The following is a 20332-nucleotide window of genomic DNA, read 5'->3' as shown; positions in this document are numbered from 1 at the left end:
TACTGGCACAAAGCAGCTGCTCATTTAACATGAATTCTCCCTCTCTTCCCCCTCTTCCCCCTCCCCATGTTTCCTATCCTGAGGGAGACATTAGGGGAAGCGAGGGTGAATGAGACACCGTGTAGACAGTCGCTGTGTTGGAAGCTAGGAGATGCTAAGAAGACCCCTCTATGTGGCCATTCCCATGTCCAGCTGTCCAGGCATGGAACTCAGGCATCTGATCTATTCTAATCAACATAGAAAGACTTTTCATCTGTGGTTCTCTACAAAACAATACCTCCTTCAGCCTGTCCAGTCTTGAAATTTCTGCCTACGGAAGTTTTCAAGTCCTCTAGGAGTTCCTGACGATCACACCGCACCGCTCTAATCTGGGAAGTTCTCTCCACCTGCTAGCCAGGTGTGTGAAGATAGGGAGACTTTATGCCCCCTTCATGCTGTGCAGGGGCTTCCGGTGGTGCTGGGGCAGCTGCCTGGGAGGGTGAGGCAGGGAGCAGGGATGCCTGGCACGGAAGCTGGGCAAACAGACCTCCTGGCCGGGGCTTGCCGAGCTGACGGCAGGAGTGGGCACTGGGGCCCTCAGCCTGTAGCTACTTGCTCTGTGCTGGTGTTGCCAAGGCTTCTGCCCACAGAACTGAGGAGTTTCACAAGAGTCGGGAAAGGAACCAGAACCTCAGAATGGGTAGGTTCCAGGCTTCAAGAAAGGCCCATTGGCTCAGGCATGTCAGGTGGGGTGAGGATGAAAGTTGGAAGAGGGTGAGGGAGAGCCTCTGGGGGTAGGAGTGGGCAACTGGAGCCTCGGGCACCGCAGAAATGGGACGCCGGCAGCAAAAGATGGTGTGTTGCCTCCACAGCTGAGGTAAGCCATTCTAAGAGGAGGACTGGGAGGAGGCCACGCCCAGGTTACTGACTCACCTGCCCAAATTGCTGCCAACCCTCCTCCCACAGAGGGTGTCTGCTCAGACCCCAGGAGGTGAAGTGAGCTGAGAGAGGAAGGAGCACGGAGCATCCCAGTCAAGTCATGGTGCACGGCTCTGGCCGGAGAACCCAAGGTTAGGTGTCTGGTCTTTCCTGCTCACCCAAGGGGTGGACAGAAGAGGCGAGGAGATTGGAGCTAGAGGGAGCTGGCTCTGCCAGTCACACCACGAGTGTCCACAGGCTTGAACCATGCCTTGTTGTTCCATGATGTCACTCTCCTGCTCAGAAACATTTCCTGGGTCCTTACTGCTCACCATCCAAACTAAAGTCAAGATTCTCCATGATTTCGCTTCCTCCTAACTTTCCAATGTCACATCCCAGTGTCTGTGGATGTAGCTTCTGCTCTGGTCATGTTGGGATTGCTGACTTGTGAATGTGACATGCTCGCTCTTGCCACCATAGTTCCATTCCTGCTGGATGCCTGTCCAGCTGGGTCTTCTCTCCCCAGCAGCTGTGCTAGTTCCATCTATTCTCCAGCACCCAGCTTCCAGCTGGCTCTCTTTTACCATGAAGCCTTTCTTGGTTGCCCAGATATGCCCTGAACTCTCCTTTCTTAATTCTGCGGCATGCCTAGTTTTCCTTACACACATTGGCACCCAACTGCCTCCCACTGTGTAATATTTATGGTTAGCTCAGTTTCTTATAAATGCCTGTACAGACAGAGCCTAAGAAATGCAAGCTCTCCTTCACTAGAACTAAAGACTACTTCAGGGAAGGGTCCACATCTTATGATTCCTATTTCCCCCACAAAGGCTAGCCCAGTGGAGTTCCTGGCCATGATACTTGCTCAGTAGTCTGATATATTGAACTTTCAACACATCAACATGATTGTACCTACTATGTGCAAGACCTTGACCTGGGCTCAGGAAGGGCAGTGAGAGGTGAGCCAATACTACATGTACTCTCCAATGTCGGGAATAGCACACCCTGGATGCCAGTCCACTGGATAACTGATACTTACTTTTTTATTTAAATAATTATTACTGAAATATTTTCAGCACAGAATACCTTGTTAACAGAACACCTGTCATATCATGTAACCTTTTCTTGATGATTCAGAGGCATCATTCTGAACAAGTACTGGACTTTGCAGAAACAAGGTTATGACCTACGAATTAAAAAGGGCTGTTTCCCTACATGGCATGACTCAGCCTGCCACGGTTTTGAGTTCTTGTGCTACATTTCCTGGCTTTTAGTCTCCCTTCCTCTGTTAAGCTATGTGTTGCTCTTCCTATTGGTGCCTGCCCCTGGAAATGTACCCTTTCTCCCATTAAGAATTACTTCAAATCCGCCCTGGCCAGTTGGCTCAGTGGTAGAGCGTCGGCCTGGCATGCAGGAGTCCCGGGTTCGATTCCCAGCCAGGGCACACAGGAGTAGCGCCCATCTGCTTCTCCACCCTTCCCTCTCTCCTTCCTCTCTGTCTCTCTCTTTCCCTCCTGCAGCTAAGGCTCCTTTGGAGCAAAGATGGTCCGGGCACTGAGGATGGCTCTGTGGCCTCTGCCTCAGGCACTGGAATGGCTCTGGATGCAACAGAGCAAAGCCCCAGAGGGGCAGAGCATCGCCCCCTGGTGGGCATGCCAGGTGGATCCCGGTTGGGCACATGCGGGAGTCTGTCTGACTGCCTCCCTGATTCCAGCTTCGGAAAAATGCAAAAAAAAAAAAAAAAAAGAGAGAATTACTTCAAATCCTACTGATCAAGTTTTATGTACTAAAAAAAACCCTGTTAATAGAAATGGATAAAATAAATAGAGATTTTTATGTACTGGGAAAAATTCTAAGTGTTGCTTCTATATTAACTCACATAGATTTAGTCTTCATAACAATCACTTAAGGCAGGTGCTATTATCCCCATTTTTCAGATGAGGAAACTGAGACCCAGAGGCTATATACCTTGCTCAAAGTCACACAGCTAACAAGTAGTGGAGCTGGTATTCAGGACAGGCCAGGGTGGTTCTAGAGTCCATGGTTATAACCATGACCCCATGATGCCTCTGAGTAGAATTAGCTATGACTTCTCAGGACCTGGGTGTTCAGTATTGAACACACAAAGTGTTCCAATCCATCTGAAGAGCGTGAAAAATTAAATAACGTAGCAAGGTTTGTAAATGATTTACTTTGAAAGGACAAAGTTAAAAAGATTCAAGTTTAGCATTATGACATTGTTCCTCTGAGTCACTGGTATCAAACAGGGATCCCGTCCTGTGTGCAGTGCCAGGGGAAGCAATGCTGGGCTCTGCTGGTTTCAAATGGGGCCACAAGGCTCCCTCCAGGCCACATTGTCTGAGGACGGAATACGTCATAAGTTTCTCACATATGCAGATGCTGTTGTGATTTATGAAATAAGTAATTTGCTTAAAGGGCTTATTAATTTCATAGATTGTCATTCTCTCAATGAATTGGCACTAAAAATGCCAGTACTATCATGTAAGAGAACACGTGTTTTGAAGTTAAAAGCCATTGACCTAGAATAAGAACAAATAGGTTCTGAAAAAGCATTTGATGGCTCTCCAAAGAACAAAGCGTATGAGCTGTGCACAATTAAGTCCTCATTTAATGTCTTTGATAAGTTCTATGACTTGAAGCAAAAGGATATATAATGAAAACAATTTTACCATAGGCTAAATGATACAAACAAGAGTTGGTTCCCACTGCATCTCATCCATGTTATAATAAAACAACGTTGAATAAAACATTATTCAAAAATCTGCGGTACGTGGACTTTGTGAAACCTGTATGGCTACCTGGTAGTTTTTCTCATTCTTTCTAAGTTCCTTGCCGAGTGAGAAAATGGCTTTGGGCAAGTTATTCCCATTCTGGAGAATCAAGTTAGGGAGGCAAGATCCAAAAGAACAAGCAACTTAAAAACAACTCAAATTGTCACTGGTAGCCTAAGGACAACGTCAGGGAAGCAGACATAAAAGTTTCCAAATGAACGGCACAGATTACATCAGGTTTGGAGGATCTTCCTGATCCATAGACCAGTGGGGCATGTAGCAATACAAAGAAGCTAACATTCAATCATTTAACACACATTTATTGAGCACCTACTATGTGCCAGGTTCTGCACTAATGCTAGGTAGAAAAGATGTACAACTACAAGAATGTTAAACAAGCGCTTTGCAAGACAGGTCTATAAGAAGCAAGAACTCAGCTATAAAATTTATTGGGCTCCAAGGTCATAAAGTCAACTAGGACTTGAAGAGAGAGAAAGGGAGTCTTTACTGGGACAAAGTTCTCTTCAGCTCATCCAGTGGAACCCCAGGCAGTGCCTGGAAATGCACAGTGGAGGAGCTGTGGCCCACAGGCGGCCCCTGAGGGGCAGTGCTGGCGTGGAGCCCGTAGGCTTGGTCTTTGGAAACAGGCCTAGCTTAGAATGCCCATACCATCATTTTATTAGCTTGGAGGTATGTTATTTAAATTCTTCTGAGTTTTCTCATGTATTGAATCTTACAAAGGATTTACATACTTAGGAATTGTAAGAGTTTAACAAGGAAACACATGTGCCTGACACATATGTCTCATGCGGTAAGTGGTCAGTAAGCATTCATTCCCAGGCTCATCCTTAGCCCCTTCTTAGCATCCAAGGAAGGGCTACCTCAGTTGCTGCTCTAGAAGCGCCCTGGGTTTGTAGCTCCCTTCCAAGAGAGTCCTGGGTGTCCTGTGGTTTACAAATGTTGACACTGAGGCCTGACCAGGCAGTGGCGCAGTGGATAGAGCGTCGAACTGGGAAGCGGAGGACCCAGGTTCGAGACCCTGAGGTCGCCAGCTTGAGCACAGGCTCATCTGGTTTGAGCAAGGCTCACCAGCTTGAGCCCAAGGTCACTGGCTTGAGCAAGAGGTAACTAGGTCTGCCCCCTGGTCAAGACACATATGAGAAAGCAATCAATGAATAACTAAGGTGTCACAAGGAAAAACTAATGATTGATGCTTCTCATCTCTCTCTGTTCCTGTCTGTCTGTCCCTATCTATCCCTCTCTCTGACTCTCTCTGAAAAACAACAACAACAAAACAAATGTTGACACTCAGTTGTCTCTAGGAGGCTAGGCCTTAGGGACAACAGCCAGCCCTGGTGACAAATGAGCAGCAGTCCTAGGGAGCTCCAGGCCCACACACACTGACAGGCCTCCCAAAGCTGGGCTGACCCAAGGTGCGGAACCACAGTTGTCCCTGGGAAACCTTCCCTTTGGGGCAATGGACTAAGAGCTTCGTGCTGGACCAAGGTTTTTATTTTAAGTGGATCTCTGGGGCCTATCCCTGAGTCAGTATAATTCCCTGCACTGGCATCTGACAGTGTGGGCACAGGCACATAGCAGAACGGGGGACACGGGGTTTTGTTGGGGAGGACTGAGGCCGCGGTTGGAGTGGCTGAGTCACAAAGCTGGTTGGGAGCTGTGGCGGGGGCGAGGCATCCACTTCTGGATGGCTGGCCCCCTACCATGTGGTGTTCTTGGGGCAGAGACCCTGACACACTCCAGGCTGGCTCATCACCATGGGTGCAATGCTTTCTGTGGGGACCAGGAGGGACCTAGGTGGGGACACAGAGTTGGGTTCTAGCTTCAACTTGCTTTCTGACTCCAACCCTGATATTTTTACCTTTCTGGGTCTCAGATATTTCTAAGTGTTCTTTCTGTTTCAAGTTGATAAACCATCTTCCCTCTGACATACAGGAGAGGGGGCCCCTGGGACATCAGTGAGGCTGGCCCTGACTGGAACTCCTGCCTCTGGGTCTTACTGAGTCCCAGCAGTGTTACTCTGCGCTATTCTTGCTTGGCCGGAGCCTCAGGACCCAGGCTCCCTGCCCCTGGGAGGCAGTGCGTGCCGCTCCACGGGCCAGGACAGTGGCTGTGTGCGCTGTGTCTGGCTTGCGTCCAGCCCAGCGTGGCACGCAGAGCAGGCTGCACTAAGCCAACGTGGGAGAAGCCCCAGGAGGCACCCAGGTCTCGAGCCTCCACTGCTCCAGGATAAACACAGCAAGCAGGCGGGGCAGGGGACCGGCGCGGAGCGGTGAGCATGTCCAGGCCTGCGTGCTCTCGTGGGGGCGAGGAGGAACCTGGCCTGGAAACTTCTTCCAGGCTGCCAGTGTTGGCTGGGGAGCTGGGATCAGGAGTGAGGGGCTGAGACTGTCAGAGGGGCCCTGGTCAAGGCCTGAGGAAACCCCAGGTGAGGGCTTCCACTCCGCATCTGTTTCCCAAGAGAGATTTACTTTCCCATCCAGGAAGAAACTTCTCATCTTGTTAGCCCTGTCCTGTGACTTGTCTTCTTGTTCTGGGTACATCTTCGTTGTAACTGTCCTCCCTCCCCACTCCCCACTTGTAGAACAAAACAGTCCCTTCGTAGCCAGGAGAGCCTTCAGGGGTGCCTGCCTCTGAGCATGTCTGCCTCGGCAGGGTCGTCAAACTTTTTATAAAAACCGCCCACTTTTGCAGTGCTGGTCAACCTGGACCCTACCGCCCACTAGTGGGCGGTCCAGCTTTCATGGTGGGCCAATCGCAGCGCTGTTTGGTTGCACGGTAGGGACCACATTGACCAGCACTGCAAAAGTGGGCGGTTTTTATAAAAAGTTTGAAGACCCCGCCCTGGCCGGTTGGCTCAGCGGTAGAGCGTCGGCCTAGCGTGCGGAGGACCCGGGTTCGATTCCCGGCCAGGGCACACAGGAGAAGCGCCCATTTGCTTCTCCACCCCTCCGCCGCGCTTTCCTCTCTGTCTCTCTCTTCCCCTCCCACAGCCAAGGCTCCATTGGAGCAAAGATGGCCCGGGCGCTGGGGATGGCTCTGTGGCCTCTGCCTCAGGCGCTAGTGTGGCTCTGGTCGCAACATGGCGACGCCCAGGATGGGCAGAGCATCGCCCCCTGGTGGGCAGAGCGTCACTTCTGGTGGGTGTGCCGGGGTGGATCCCGGTCGGGCGCATGCGGGAGTCTGTCTGACTGTCTCTCCCTGTTTCCAGCTTCAGAAAAATGAAAAAAAAAAAAAAAAAAAGTTTGAAGACCCCTTTAGACCCTGTCCCCTGCGAGGAGGGCACTGGGTTGCAGACTGCAGACAGGAGTGCGCCAAGGGCAAAGCACAGAGGGCACCCACGCCCAGCCCAGCCCAGTGCCCTTGCCTTGAGCCCCTGAAGGGCCTGGCTAGCCCCTCTCAGGATCTACTAAATTCAATGGCTTCTCTGGTTACCAAGTAACTGGTACTGGAGCTCAGATGCAAAGTCCAGGGTTCAAAACACATGAAACTGCCCGCTGGCCTTCTCCAGCCACAGAGCTGGGCAGGAGTCCTAAAGGATCACTTCTCTTTCTCCATCTGGATCTAGAGGGTCATCCAAGAGTGCAGTGCCCCCCTCACAACCCCCCCACCCCCCAGTGTGCCATGGGCACCAGCCTTCAGACTTGCTCCTGGGCCAGAGTGGCTAGAAGGCAGGGGCAGGGTGGAACTCGAATGCCTGGCAGACTCTGAACACTTATTCTCCCGTCACCTTCCCCTCCACAACCACAGCAGTCTGCTCCCTAAAGGCCTAAGTACCCTGGGGTCCTGAGCCTCAGTCTTTATCCTCAGGTAGAGGGAGCTGTGAGCACAGTACTGACACTTTGCAGGAAGACTGATCTGGGACTCATGAAAGCAGTGCCTGGCCTCACGCTGGAGGGACCCTTCCTGGCCTCTGCGACCATACACAGATCCTACAGAGGCTCTTAGGACCCTTGGTGCCTCTGCCCCTGGGGTTCTGGCCACGCCCCCTGGGCTGCTGGCCCCGGATGCTAGCAGCTACAGAGGAAGGGCAGGCACAGCTCTCTGGCCAAGCCTGCATGAACGGCAGCCAGAGCCTCCCCTGCCCCCTGTCCCACCCCAGCCCTGGCCCCTGGACACTCACACTCCTTCATCATGCCGATGTCTACGCAGCGCTTGAGCCGGCAGGCCTGACAGTGGCGGCGGTTGTCCTTGGTGATGCGGCAGTCCCCATTGAAGGGACACGTGAACAGCGCCTTCCGCTTCATGCTGCGTCTGTCAAGAGAGGACACGTCCTCCATTGGGTCACTCACCTTCCAACTCTTTAGTCCTCGCTGCTGTGGCCACAGGGACCTGCCCCCTGGGCCCCCAGATCTCCATGTCTCCCACAGGGGACAGGGCTCAGGCAAGCCCTGGGCCCCGCTCAGTGCCCCCGCCATGACAGCAGTGCTCCCCTCCCCCCCCCCCCACCTGCTCTGCTCCTGTCATTGCTGTCATTTACAGGACTTGACTCTCCACTTGTTGTGTTAATTATACAGGAAGTACACAAGTGAATTAGCCTAGCAAAAATGTTTTAGAATACTGAAATCTGCAAAGAGCCATTATAAGAGGCTAAGATGCTAGTCTCAGCCTTAGCTTTCTAGAGTCCAGAGATCTGTGGCTAGGGCATCCCTGTTCTGGAGACAGATGTGTGCACAGGTGCCAGGAGAAGGGAGAAAAGATCCAACCACAGCTTTAGACAGCAAGACAAACTGCCCAGAAGGAGAGGCCAGATAAGCAGGCGGGAGCCCTAAGGTTCTTGGCTTTCTGAAAGGCGGAGGAAGTAAGAACAGGAAACTGTCAAAGGTTCTTAGGTAGGAAGCCAGCACCTACCTGGTATCCACTGTAAAAGTGTGTCTCTGTGTGTGTAAGCTCATTTTCCTAATTCTGCTTCCCCTCCTGCTGCTGACCACACCACCTGGGACCCTGAGAGGCTGCACAAGGGCCACCTCCCTAGAGGCTCTCCGTCCTCAGTGTCTTAGGGACTCTTCTTACTGTCCCCAGCCCCAGTAAGGGGAGGCCTCACTTTTTTGCCCCAGGACAGGTGACAGGATTTAGCTGGGGAAAGAAGGTGGCAGAATTATTTTCTCCCTGAGTAGCAGCATCTGCCAAGGAGCTGTGGAGATGCCCAAGCTTTAGAAGCAAAGGCCCAGGCCTGACCTCTTCCCTCTCTGGGAGATGAGCTGATGATATTATCATCTCCTCCAGATGTCACACACTCCTTATGTTTTTTTGGTAAAAAAATGACTCACCGTTCACATTCACTAGAACAGACGTGGGGTTCAGGACAAACACACTCATCAGTCGACATGGACACAGGGGGACTAACCCAACTTGACCTATGGGCTAGGGGAGCAGCAACCAGAGGGACAGCTCTGCTGGCCGTCACAGGGAGTCAGGCTCCAGAGGACCCGAGAGATTGTTAGTGTGCCCCTTCTTTTATGGAAGGGACCACCGGTATAAAAAGAATCTTATTAGCAAGGTGATTCAGCAAGAAGTAGAGGCTCCCAAGTTGGAACCCTTAGGGATGTGAGGCTCAGCTATTAGCTTCCCGGATTGGTACTGCTCTATCCCCAGAAATTCAATGTGTTCAATGAAGCTGAACTCCCAGGAAACAGCTGCAGGCAGCTGGCTCTTGAGCACAGTTCAAGGTGAAGGACAACCCAGTGGTCCAGGAAGTAGCTGCTGTTGGTTTTGGAGCTTGGCCCCTGTCCCCTCCTGTCACAGCTTTCAGTACCCAAGGGGCCAACAAGCAGACGGGACCACACAGGGAGGTAGAATAGCCTAGGCTGTTGGGGGTGGTCTAGCCCGGAGTCCAGGCCCCTGAAGGCGCTGTCCTGCCTCTGCAGTGACTCCCTGGGGAGGGACCTATACCAGGCTTTTGCCCACCTTTATGAAAAGAGAAAGCCCTCTCCTTGAGCTTCCATACCTGACTGCAGCTTTCCAGGGGACAGGAGAGTGTGGCAGTGCTCTGGGCACTCTTAGCGCTACCCTGAAATGACATACTATCCTCACCACAGGCCAGGCCTATCCACTCCAGGACGCCAGATTGGTTCCCCTGCTCCTTTCCACTTTGTGGTTCTTGAGGCTCCACCTGTTACCACAAAAATGCTCAGGCCCAGAATGCCCATAATTCTTTAAACCTACTCAAAGACTGAAGTTTCTAATTCAGAGCAAACTCTCATTTCCTTTTTTTTTTTTTGTCTTTTCTTTACAACCAGGCATTTTCCCCAGGGGCTCAGGGGCTGCTACGTCCTCCCACCCACTGTCCTGTCTGGCTCAGAGGTCTTCCTGTTCGTTCTCCAGGGCCCTGGGCACCAAGAGGGCCGGCAGAGGGCATCTCCAGACACATGAGCCAAAGCCCCTCGCCAGCCCCGCTGTGCAAAGAGAGCAGTGTTCTCGCTTTCATTTCACTTCAGAGCTGTAGTATGAAGCCCAGGAGTATTGAGAAAACAGGAGGAAGAAGAGGTGAAGAAAGGGAGCTGAAGAGGAAGGAGGAGGAGAAAGGGGAGGAGAAGAGGGGAGTGAGGGAGAAAAGGGAAATGTTACCAGTGCTCTAGCCAGGCACTGCCTCACAGCAGGGCCCAGGCCTGTGGTAAGAATGGCACCTGTGCTTTCACCCTTTGCCACACCTCGTCCCAAAGCCCACCAACCTTGCAGTGAGTCTCCACATCGTCTCGGCAATGCAGAAAGCAACCTATACATTTATGAAGTTCTTAAATTATTATAATTATTTTTTAAAAAAGGCTCCTCTAAATGCAGAAGCAGAGGAAAGGCCCTGGAATTGTAGCTGGCAACATAGAGTTTGCACATCACGTGGAACGTCACCAGGCTCTGGAGTGAGGGTCAGCATCGGGGGGATGGAGCTCTCTCGCCAGCTCCAGCAGGCAGACCCAGGTCCTTCCTGCAGCCCAGATCCCAGAGCTGCCTTTCAGGGGTGTCTGGCTCAGCATGGTGTTTTCCAGAACACAGGTCCCATGGGGTCCAAGGCCTAGCTCTTCCCTGTTCTCCCGCCTTCTAAGGGCACTTCCACATGTGTGCTGTCCTCTAGAGTCTCCCATGAGGAGTTGGGGCGGCCAGACTGGCCAGCTCTGTGCTTTGTCCTGAAGACCCACACCCTACCCTGCCTTCTCCACGTTAATTGCCTATGAGCTGGTTTGGTTTTGAGAAACAAGAGCCTTGGGATTCTATGGGAGCCCATTGCCTTTGCTGCTCCAAGCCTGGACCCTGTCATCCTGTAGACGGTTGGCAATTATACCCCTGCTCAGGAAGGGGGTAGGGACGGTGCAACAGGCTAAATATAGATGCAGTTTCTAGAAAGTCAGGGGTGAGAGAGGACATTGACCAAATCTCATGCCAGAGACCAATTCATCAAAACATGAGAGACAAAAGCAAAAAGTGCCTGGGGCCAGAAGAGTCCCAGGCCTGGGACAGCAGGACCCTTCGCCAGTAGGTGACCGTGCCAGCAGAGACACGCCTTGCAAAACCCAAGTTGGGGCCAAGTATCAACTCTGTGCTTTGTCTCCACTGCTGCTCTGATGTCACAGAAACCTCAGAGCCTGGCCTGGACACAGGACCCTGATGGATGGAGCTCCTGACATGACAGACCTCTGTGGCCTGATAAGGGGACCTACAAAGCCATTTGTATGTGGTGGCATCAAAGGGTTCTCAGGAGGTGAGTTTAAAAAATCAACTTTAATGGAAGATTGGTTAACAATGTGGTAGAGAGCACAGGCCTCTTTTCTGGAGGGCAATTTGGCAATCTCTACTAACATGTAAAACGCGTAGAGCCTTTAACACAGTAAATCTACTCCCAGGAATTCATCCTGTGGGTAAATCCGCCCATGGGCTCAAAGACACTGCATAAGAGTGGTTACTGCCACAAAGTCTGTAGAAGCAGAGGAAGGAACCTAGATGCCCATTGGTGGAGGCCTGGTTCACTACGGCAGAGTACAGCCACACAAAAGGACGTGGCTGTGACCAGGACATAGAAAGAATGCTGAAATGGGAACAAGTTGGAAGAAGCGTTCTTTACTAGATAAAGGCAAGACACAGGATGGCCCGTTTAATATATACTCCATCCCCTACCACCACTGCCCCTGCTACACACACACACACACACACACACACACACACACACACACTGTTACATAAAGAATTTGAAAGCAAACATAATGAGCTGGTAACAATGACAGCTTCTGGGAAGGAGACAGGGTCCTAAGAATTGGGTTGAGGAAGAGATTTGCTTTTCACTTATTTGTCCTTTTGAACTGTTTGCATCTTTTTCTTTTTAACCATACACAGAAAAAGTATCTACCACCTACCCTAACTATGTAGCAATTTAAAAGGAATGACAGACTTTGGTTAGATTGATCTGCTGGGTTTGAATCCTATTACACAACCTTGGGCAAGTTACTTACTCTCCCCCATGCCTCAGTTTCCATGTCTGCAGAATGAAAGCAACCCTACAGAGTAGGTCGGTGTAAGGAAGAAGTCAAGGAAGCAGGACTGGGCACAAAGAAAACTCTCAGTGAAGGGGAGGGAGAGATGCTGGCAGGGAGCGGCGTGGGAGGGAGGGCTGAGGCGGGCTGGAGAGGCAGTGTTTAACCATCCCAGTGAGCAGCTGGGAAACTGGAAGCCGATGCCTCGTCCTACACTTGCCCTGCGTGTGCCTAGTGCAGGGCTCTGCAGGCAGCAGAGGCTCGAACATGTTGTTGCTTTTCACGTGGTCTCCCCTGACGTCTAGCCCCACAGCCCTGTGCAAGTTGCCGTGCCTGCTGTCGGCTGCTCTCTGCGCACCAGCCAGTTCCCACGGGCCTCGGACTGGAGTAAAGGTCACTTAGAGCCTCCTGGCCTGGCCCTTCCTTTTTCACACCTGATGTTTAACTTCTGTTGCTCAGGGATCTTTTCTTAGAGACCCCCATGTCTGACCCCCATGTTTGATCGCAGTCAAAGGGATCCCAGAGTCCATGATGGAGGAGAGAAAAGGATTATCTGTTCTCAGAAATTAAGACACCAAAGAGGGAGAGTGGTAACACCTACAACTTGCTGAGAGCTTTTTATGCCAGTCCTTCACGTATTATCTCCAAGGCTCTCAACACCCTTCCAGAATAGGTATCATCCCCATTTTCCATGTGATAAGAAAAGGCACAAGCGACATATTTTGCTTTGTGTCACACAGCTAATATATGTGAAAGTAGGGATTAGAGTCAAAAACTGTTTGATTCCAAAGCTTCTGGGATTCTTACATAATATGGCCCTTATCATGCATCTGCCAGATGTCAGTCCCGGAGAGAGCAGCAGTCAAAAAATATGCCCCCAGCAGCCCAAGAGCCTGAAGCAGAGGTTGTTTAAAGGACTCCTCTGAACTAACAAGCCACTGGGAGAGAGGCAGACCTGAGCTGTATGGCTTGGAAGTGTGGGCTAACATCTGGCCGTCCTGTGTGCTGGGCCCTACATGGTCACAGCAGAGTGGGTTCATGCCAGTGAGCCCTGATATGAGTGCTGAACTCCTAAAGAAATAAAACAGTGGCCAAAAAGAAATGTAAGATCCCCATCATATCTCTGCAGCTGCTTTGGCTGACAATTCCAGAGATCCTCCCTCTCCAGGCGTTCCACCTTCTCTACCCAAGTCTCCAGCATTCCTCTTTGCCCATCCATGGCCCTCTCATTCTCTTCCACTCACATCCCTGAGCAGCTGCGGTGCGAGGCCGACGCCGAGCTGACCCGGACAAAGTTCTCTCCAGCAACACTGACTTTTTGGTGACTCATTCACTTGTGCCCACTGAATGGCCCATGCGGCCGCTCCTTCCCTCCTCTCTATTTATTTACACTATTGCCTTTTAAGCACTTTTGAGTTTTAAGTCATTGGACATCTGCCCCATTTCTCTGCTTCCTTTACACATCACAGTTTCTACAACCATCAGCTGGGCAAACCCTGAAAGCCAGAATATTCCTTGTGTTCCTGGATCCTCATCAGCCTCCCCTTTGCCTCCTGCGCTCCACAAGACCGGTAAAAACAAGGTCCCTGAGAACCTCGGGCTAGCAATCAAGAAGGCATCTCCCCCTGCTGCCTTTGTTAGTTTGGCACTTTGCAACACACAGCTTCACAGTGCCTGATTAAGGAGATGTCAACAGGGATGACAGAGACAAGATGGAGAAGCAAAGAGTGACTGTTTCACAGTCTTGCCTTCCAGGACCGCCTCTTAAACTTCACTATAACCTTTATTCTCTTCCTCAAGGGGTCCCTCTGATTTTCTTCTCTGTACTTTATACCTTTTCCTTTATATATATTAGAGCCTGGGCAAAGCCATTCATGACCAGAGATTCAGCTATCCCCATAGATTATCCACTACATGATATACTTGGTAGTAGACCTACATATTCTCCCCCCACCAGCCCTTACTGATGCTCTGGTTGTTAACATATAGCCAAGACATATAGCAATCTACAAGCCTGCCTGTGCCCTGGAAATATCATCTTTCTGCGAGGATGTCCATGCATTCCAGAGGAGCAGGAAGGAGGAGCACCACGAATTAGCTTGAGGAGGATTGGCTCACAGCTGTCTCTAATTCCCGTCCATACAGTAAGAGAACTGTCCAGCTTGCATTATCACACTTTGCTTTCATTATGAGCAGTGGTGAGATTCATCCAGTTCTTACCGGTTCAGCAGAACCAATACCTAATTTTTTGTTGAGTTCAGCAAACCAGTTGTTAAAATGGCACTTGTAATCAGGGTTCTCTCTAAGGTGGGCAACTCGGCAGCCGCTCAATGTGGCAATCACAAATTTACATTCCTCACTCTTTTTTAATGTTCATCTGTGCAACAGTGTATTCTAAGTGCCCATAGTAATGTTCATTCCATCGATAGGTGAAAAAAATTGCAAGTGAGGATGCCAATCAAGATGCAATATGGCAATATCTTAAATAACAGTTTTATTGTTTTTTTTGTCAGGTAATATATAATATTTTTGCAGTAATATTTTAAAACTCTTTCTTATAATATAATCTAGTTTTGTGTCCCTCTTTTGTTGTTCTCATTTAAGTATTAAATGCATGAAATAATGAATCATCTTTTGGTATATATATTTTTATACTTAAAACGGTCATTAGGGCAGAGAACCAGTTGTTAAATTATTTGAATCCCACCATGAGTCTTGGACCTGCTGGGATGACCTAAGTGTTTTTAAGTGCAAGATAGCTGTGACATTTTGTACAGGGAAAATACATGTATTAGATAAGCTTTTTTCAGACATGAGTTCAATGTTAATAAATCAATGATATGTATTAAATAAGGTGTCTTTAAACAGAAAACACACACAAAACAAAGTTATGTATAGACCAATTGATGAAAATGTGAGTAGAGGCTCACTGGAACCTAATTCTGTATTTGCCCTTGGGGCCTTGATTATGAGTTTTGGACCTGTTGGGATGACCACAATTAGCTCCTAGAGCAGTTTAATTTGATATCTTAGAAGTCAATTAAACACTACATGGCCAAATAGGATCGCTGGTCTCCAGAGCTTAGAAAATAGCCAGTGACCCAACACTAAAGTGATGCTCCTTCTTTGCAAACTGCCTTGAAAAGGTTGAGTTGAAAGAAAGAACCTGGCTGCACTTATCTTGGTGTTCCCAAGGTTGCAGGGCTCCACACAGAGACAGTACGCAGCACTGACACTGGGACCAGGACTTCACAGATACAAGTGACAAGGGAATTCTTGAACAACTATTTAAACTGTACTGAAATGGAAAAATACCGAATAGAATTTGAATGAAGCAAAAGAGAAGTAGGGAAAGAGGGAAAGAGAACAAGATGAATTATATAAAAGCAGTCCATTCTTGTTATGTGCAGTAGTTACACTCTATAAAGTCAACTGGAATAGTGAATTAGCGAATACTGAGCCATGGCTTCCAGGGGAATAGAGGGTTAGGCTCCTGTGAGCCTCCAACCACAGCCTTTTCATCCATCCATCAATACATAACTGCTTTGCATGTTTTTGCTGTTTAAAGACACCTAACTTAATGCATACATACTGTTGATTTGTTAATATTGAACTCATGTTTAAACAAAGCTTATCTAACACATGTATTTTCCCTGTAAAGCACATCACAGCTTTCTTGCACCAAGTAACACTTGACAGCACTTCACACCATGCTTGGGGGCCATCTGACACAGTGAAATCACCAGCAAAATGTACAAAAATGCAAAAGACATGTCGCTATGTTGACTGCAAAAGGACATTTGTCTATAGCACAAGAGCTGAAACAGAAGGCAGAACATCGCCCTAAGCTGGGAATGTGTGCACTGGGAGACTTGATTTCTCACCATTCTGCAGATGCCCACAAATGACCAAAAAATTGCTGCAAGTATTGGTTTGGGGATTACAAGCAAATTTTAGCAGGTGGGTAAATTTGCAAATACAGAATCCACAAATAATGAGGGTCGACACGTGTGTGTGTGTGTGTGTGTGTGTGTGTGTGTGTGTGTGTGTGTGTGTATCGAGCAAAATGCAAACCAAACCACAAAAGAGATGCTGGCTCTTCAGAACATGCAGCCAGGCTCCGTCATCAAGACAGGGACAGTAAAGATACAAGCAGACCGAGGGCAGGGTAACAAGACAAAAGCAGCACACTGCCCATAATACCAGGACTCGCGGCCAGGGGTTTTGGCCATCAGCCAGCAACAGACTCTAAGGGGTCTTAGAGAGAGGGGGTAAGGGTGAGCTGCGGTAACAAAATGTGTCCACAGGCAACACAGCTACACTGTTGGTCTGTGGTGACGTGGATATGCAAAGTGCGTTCCCCGTCCATTTTGCCATCTCCCACACTCGGCCCTGGGCATGAAAAAACCTGTCCTCCCTCTACCCAGATGCCTAACACAGTCTTGTCCCAAGGATCCAGAGCCTAAAGGTGCGTCTGAACGCAGCAAGCCCAAGTGCACAGAGATTTGAGCTACTCTAGTGAAAAACTGACCTCCAACGTGCCATAATCCAACTGGCAGCCACCTAAGGGTCCCATCTTCCAGAGCTGAACCCAGCAGTATGTGGCCTGGGAAGAGAGGAAACTTAGGGGTGGGGTCCATCAGTTAATCAAACAGCCCCAAGAGCTATTGGAGACCTTTGGGTTGCAGATTGGTGAGATGTGACCTTTGGTAAGAGTCTCCCTCTTGCCAGCTCCTAGCCCAATGTCTGGATCATAGATGCTTATTAAAATGTGATGAGGAATCGGTGAAAGAAAACACAAAAGGAGGGCAGATGGCTGGAGAAACTTTTGTTTAATTAGGGCAGGGTTCTACTAAGGACATCAGCATTGACCCATCACACTAAAAAATACTATATTGTACTTTATGTTTTTCAAAGCACTTTTATATATAATCTTGTCAACCAGATTAACTCTTGTAGAGGGATTAGATATTAATGTACCGCGTGGTTAGCTGAGGTAACTGAACACAGAAGTCAAGATATCCGAGCAAGGACACACCATTAACCAATGGCCAGCTGTACAGCCCACAGATTCCTGAATGGGTCTCATGATGGGAAGCAGGCCCTGAGTGTGCACCCAGACTCCTCCATTGTCACTCAGAAGCAGCTCCCCATTCCAAGGCCCTCGTAGGAAGGGGTCTCTGTGGCCCCTGGAACACGTGGCCTGGGTGTTAAAAGGCCCACCCTGCAGGAAGTGCAGGCTTCGAGCCGCAGGAACAAGAGACGTGGCAACAGACCCAGAGCCAGCGATGCTGCTGGTCTGGTTCCCGGAGCTGGGGAGCAGGCTGCGGGAAGCCAAGCGGGCAACCAGTGCCAGGCCAAACAGGCAATTAGCACCCATAGAAACCCTGCTGCCCAGCGATTGCTCAAGGCAATGAAACTCCAGGCCTGCTGATTCCTGGGACAGAGGGCCGGGGAGCAGGGAGCCTGTGTCTATAGAGAGCCCAGGAGCCCCTGAGCAGAGGGGTGTACCACACAGGTCCGGAAGCCTCGGATGCACCCCGTCCTCAAAGCCAAGAGCCCTTCATAGGGAGCCAGGCTGATCTCCATGTCCTTTTCCTCAGTTTGCTCTCTCCGTTCTTGATGGCTACAGCCCTGGCCTTCCCTCTGCCCACCTCCAGTCAAGACGACTGTTTAGAGCTCTTTTCTGGATGCCTTCTTCCAGGTCTCTCTCCCTTCAGTACATGCCCAGTGCTGATTCCTCATGGCTCACGGTCCCGTCCTGTAATCTGGCACTTTCCCATCCTCCCTCCTGGCTTTGGATGGGAACCGCCTTCACTCCGCCTTGCCTTTCTGGTACTTTCCCCATACTGTTTGCCCCGGTAATGTTGGGCTCATAGAAGAGAAGAGGCTGCTGGTAGAGAAGCTGGCACTGACCAAACAGGAATGCTGGCTCATTGCTCACACTGCCCGGGCATTCTGAGGTTGGCTTTCCGACCGGGGCGAGCAAGCTACGGTGAAGGAAGATATGGGCAAGGGGCAGGTAGGGAGGTCCAACCAGGGTACCGTTTCCCTCATGCCAAGAATTAGTTTGATTTGGATGGGAGGGAAAGCGCCCAGGTTGAGTTCTTGGACTTCCCCAAGGACATGTTTGTCTCTAGGATTAGGAAGCTGTTAACGTCAACTGGGGGGAAAGTTCACTCTGGAAGGACCGACACGTGGGTTCATGCAGGGAGCTGTGGACCAAGAGATGATGGAAGGATGGGGACCTACTTACTGACCTCGAGAAGGTATTTTCTGAGAGGGTCAGAGGACACAGATGGAGAGAGAGGGGTGGAACAAGATACCCCTCTGAGCCCCTGCCGCGCCTGGTGGCTGTGAGCACTGGCATATTCCATGGGCACAGTAAGGCAAGAGACACTGAAATTGCAAGGGCTCCCCTCAAGGAAAGTCTTGCTTCCTGTCCTTTTTGCCCTCGGGGAGGACTCACCTGAAGAAGCCTTTGCAGCCTTCACAGGTCATAGCATTGAAGTGAAAGCCTGTGGCTCGGTCTCCGCACACTCCACAGATACGAGGCACATTCCGGTCAAAGTCGCCAGGATCAGGCAGGGAAGTGCTGGCCGCCATCGCCTCCATCCCTGCAAGAACAGCAGGCATGCCATGGCCAGAGCCAAAGTCACTGCCAGGGCCAGCTGGCATCCTTTGCATCCCCTTGCCCCCATCTGCCCGGGAGCTCAGCAAAGCTGGGCAGCTCCCCAGGGCCCAAACCTAGGCAGGATTTCTTTGGTACCCCCACAATATGACTCTCCACACCCCAGTGTACCCTCCTGACACTCTGCTGGCCACGAGCGGAAGCAGGGCTCCCTCTCCCAAGTCTGGAGTGAATCTGTAGGGGGCACTGTGGTGAAGCCACTCAGAGCATGGCTTGGAATCAGACTGCCTGGGATCAAAGGCTATCTCTGACACTTACTAGCTGGGCTACTTTGGGTTACATGATTAGCCTCTCTGTGCTCCACTGTCCTCTTCTGACAAAAGGAGTTTACTTTACAGGGTGGGAGGCACGATTATATGAATGAACATATGACCCCAGCTCCACTGGCATCAGCAGCAGGTCAGAGGCCATTATGTTGCCCCGTGCTCCCTCCAAGGGGAAAGGGGAGACCACCAACAGCTTCATTCCTTAATGCAGAGAGAACCCCTCAGCCCCTCTGCTTTAAGGTGAGGGAATAAAAGACTTACATGCCCAAATAAGAGCCTTTGTCATTTTAGTCCTAGCTCCTCAGAGCCATCTGGACCTTGTGCCCCTGCTGTGCTGTACCAAGTAATCAAAGTAATCTTCCCACCCCCCAGTATAAATTTAACACATTGTGGGTTTTTTGTTTGTTTGTTTTTTGTGACAGAGACAGAGAGATTCAGAGAGAGGGACATGAGAAGCATCAATTCTTTGTTGCGGCACCCTAGTTGTTTATTGATTGCTTTCTCATATGTGCCTTGACCGGGGGGGGGGGGCTACAGCAGAGCAAGTGACCCCTTGCTCAAGCCAGCGACCTTGGGCTCAAGCTGGTGAGCCTTGCTCAAACCAGATGAGCCCGCGCTCAAGCTGGTGACCTCGGGGTCTCGAACCTGAGTCCTTCACGTCCCAGTCCAATGCTCTATCCCCTGTACCACTGCCTGGTCAGGCTTAACACATTGTTTTGAATGTCCTTCTGAGTATGTGTGTCATATACAAATAACTGATTTTGTTCTCAGAGGTGACTTTATAAATAAGAATTATTGGCCCTAGCCAGGTGGCTCAGTGGATAGAAAGCCATCCAGGCAGGCCGAGGTCATGGGTTTGATCTCTGATTAGGGAACATACGAGAAGCAACCAATGAATGCACAACTAAATGGAACGACTAAGTGAGACAACAAATTGATGCTTCTCTCCCCCCACCCCCAATCAATGGGAAAATAAATAAATAAATAAGAATGATCATCTAGAGATAGATTTCATACTTGAGAAAAGGGGAAAAGAGAGACAGGCAACAAAATATAATAGCTTTTAAAAAATATATATATATATATATATATAATAGCTTTGAGAAGTCCTTCTCAGCAGGCAGCCAACCTGACTCTTCCATTAAGCAACTTGGGCCCTCGGCTTGTCCTGCTGCCTCTGGTCCCAAGCGCTGTCAGGCTCAGGGCTGC

General features: G+C 50.0%; 1 protein-coding gene across 1 annotated transcript in view; it reads right to left on the bottom strand.

Annotated features, from left to right (window-relative positions):
• The window catches only part of VDR (vitamin D receptor), a 58052-nt gene that overhangs the window by 15388 nt on the left and 22332 nt on the right, over positions 1-20332 (bottom strand). Inside the window, exons 4-5 of the mRNA XM_066368848.1 lie at positions 18636-18783; positions 7831-7961 (exon numbers count right to left, since the gene is read on the bottom strand). Coding sequence (XP_066224945.1) covers positions 7831-7961; positions 18636-18781 — 277 coding nt within the window. The 5' untranslated portion in view covers positions 18782-18783. The remainder of the gene's footprint in view (positions 1-7830; positions 7962-18635; positions 18784-20332) is intronic.

Source organism: Saccopteryx leptura, chromosome 2, assembly GCF_036850995.1.
Source record: "Saccopteryx leptura isolate mSacLep1 chromosome 2, mSacLep1_pri_phased_curated, whole genome shotgun sequence".
NCBI classification, from domain to species: Eukaryota; Metazoa; Chordata; class Mammalia; order Chiroptera; family Emballonuridae; genus Saccopteryx; species Saccopteryx leptura.
Note: the sequence above shows the minus strand (reverse complement) of the source record. Positions and strands in the feature narration are given on the sequence as shown.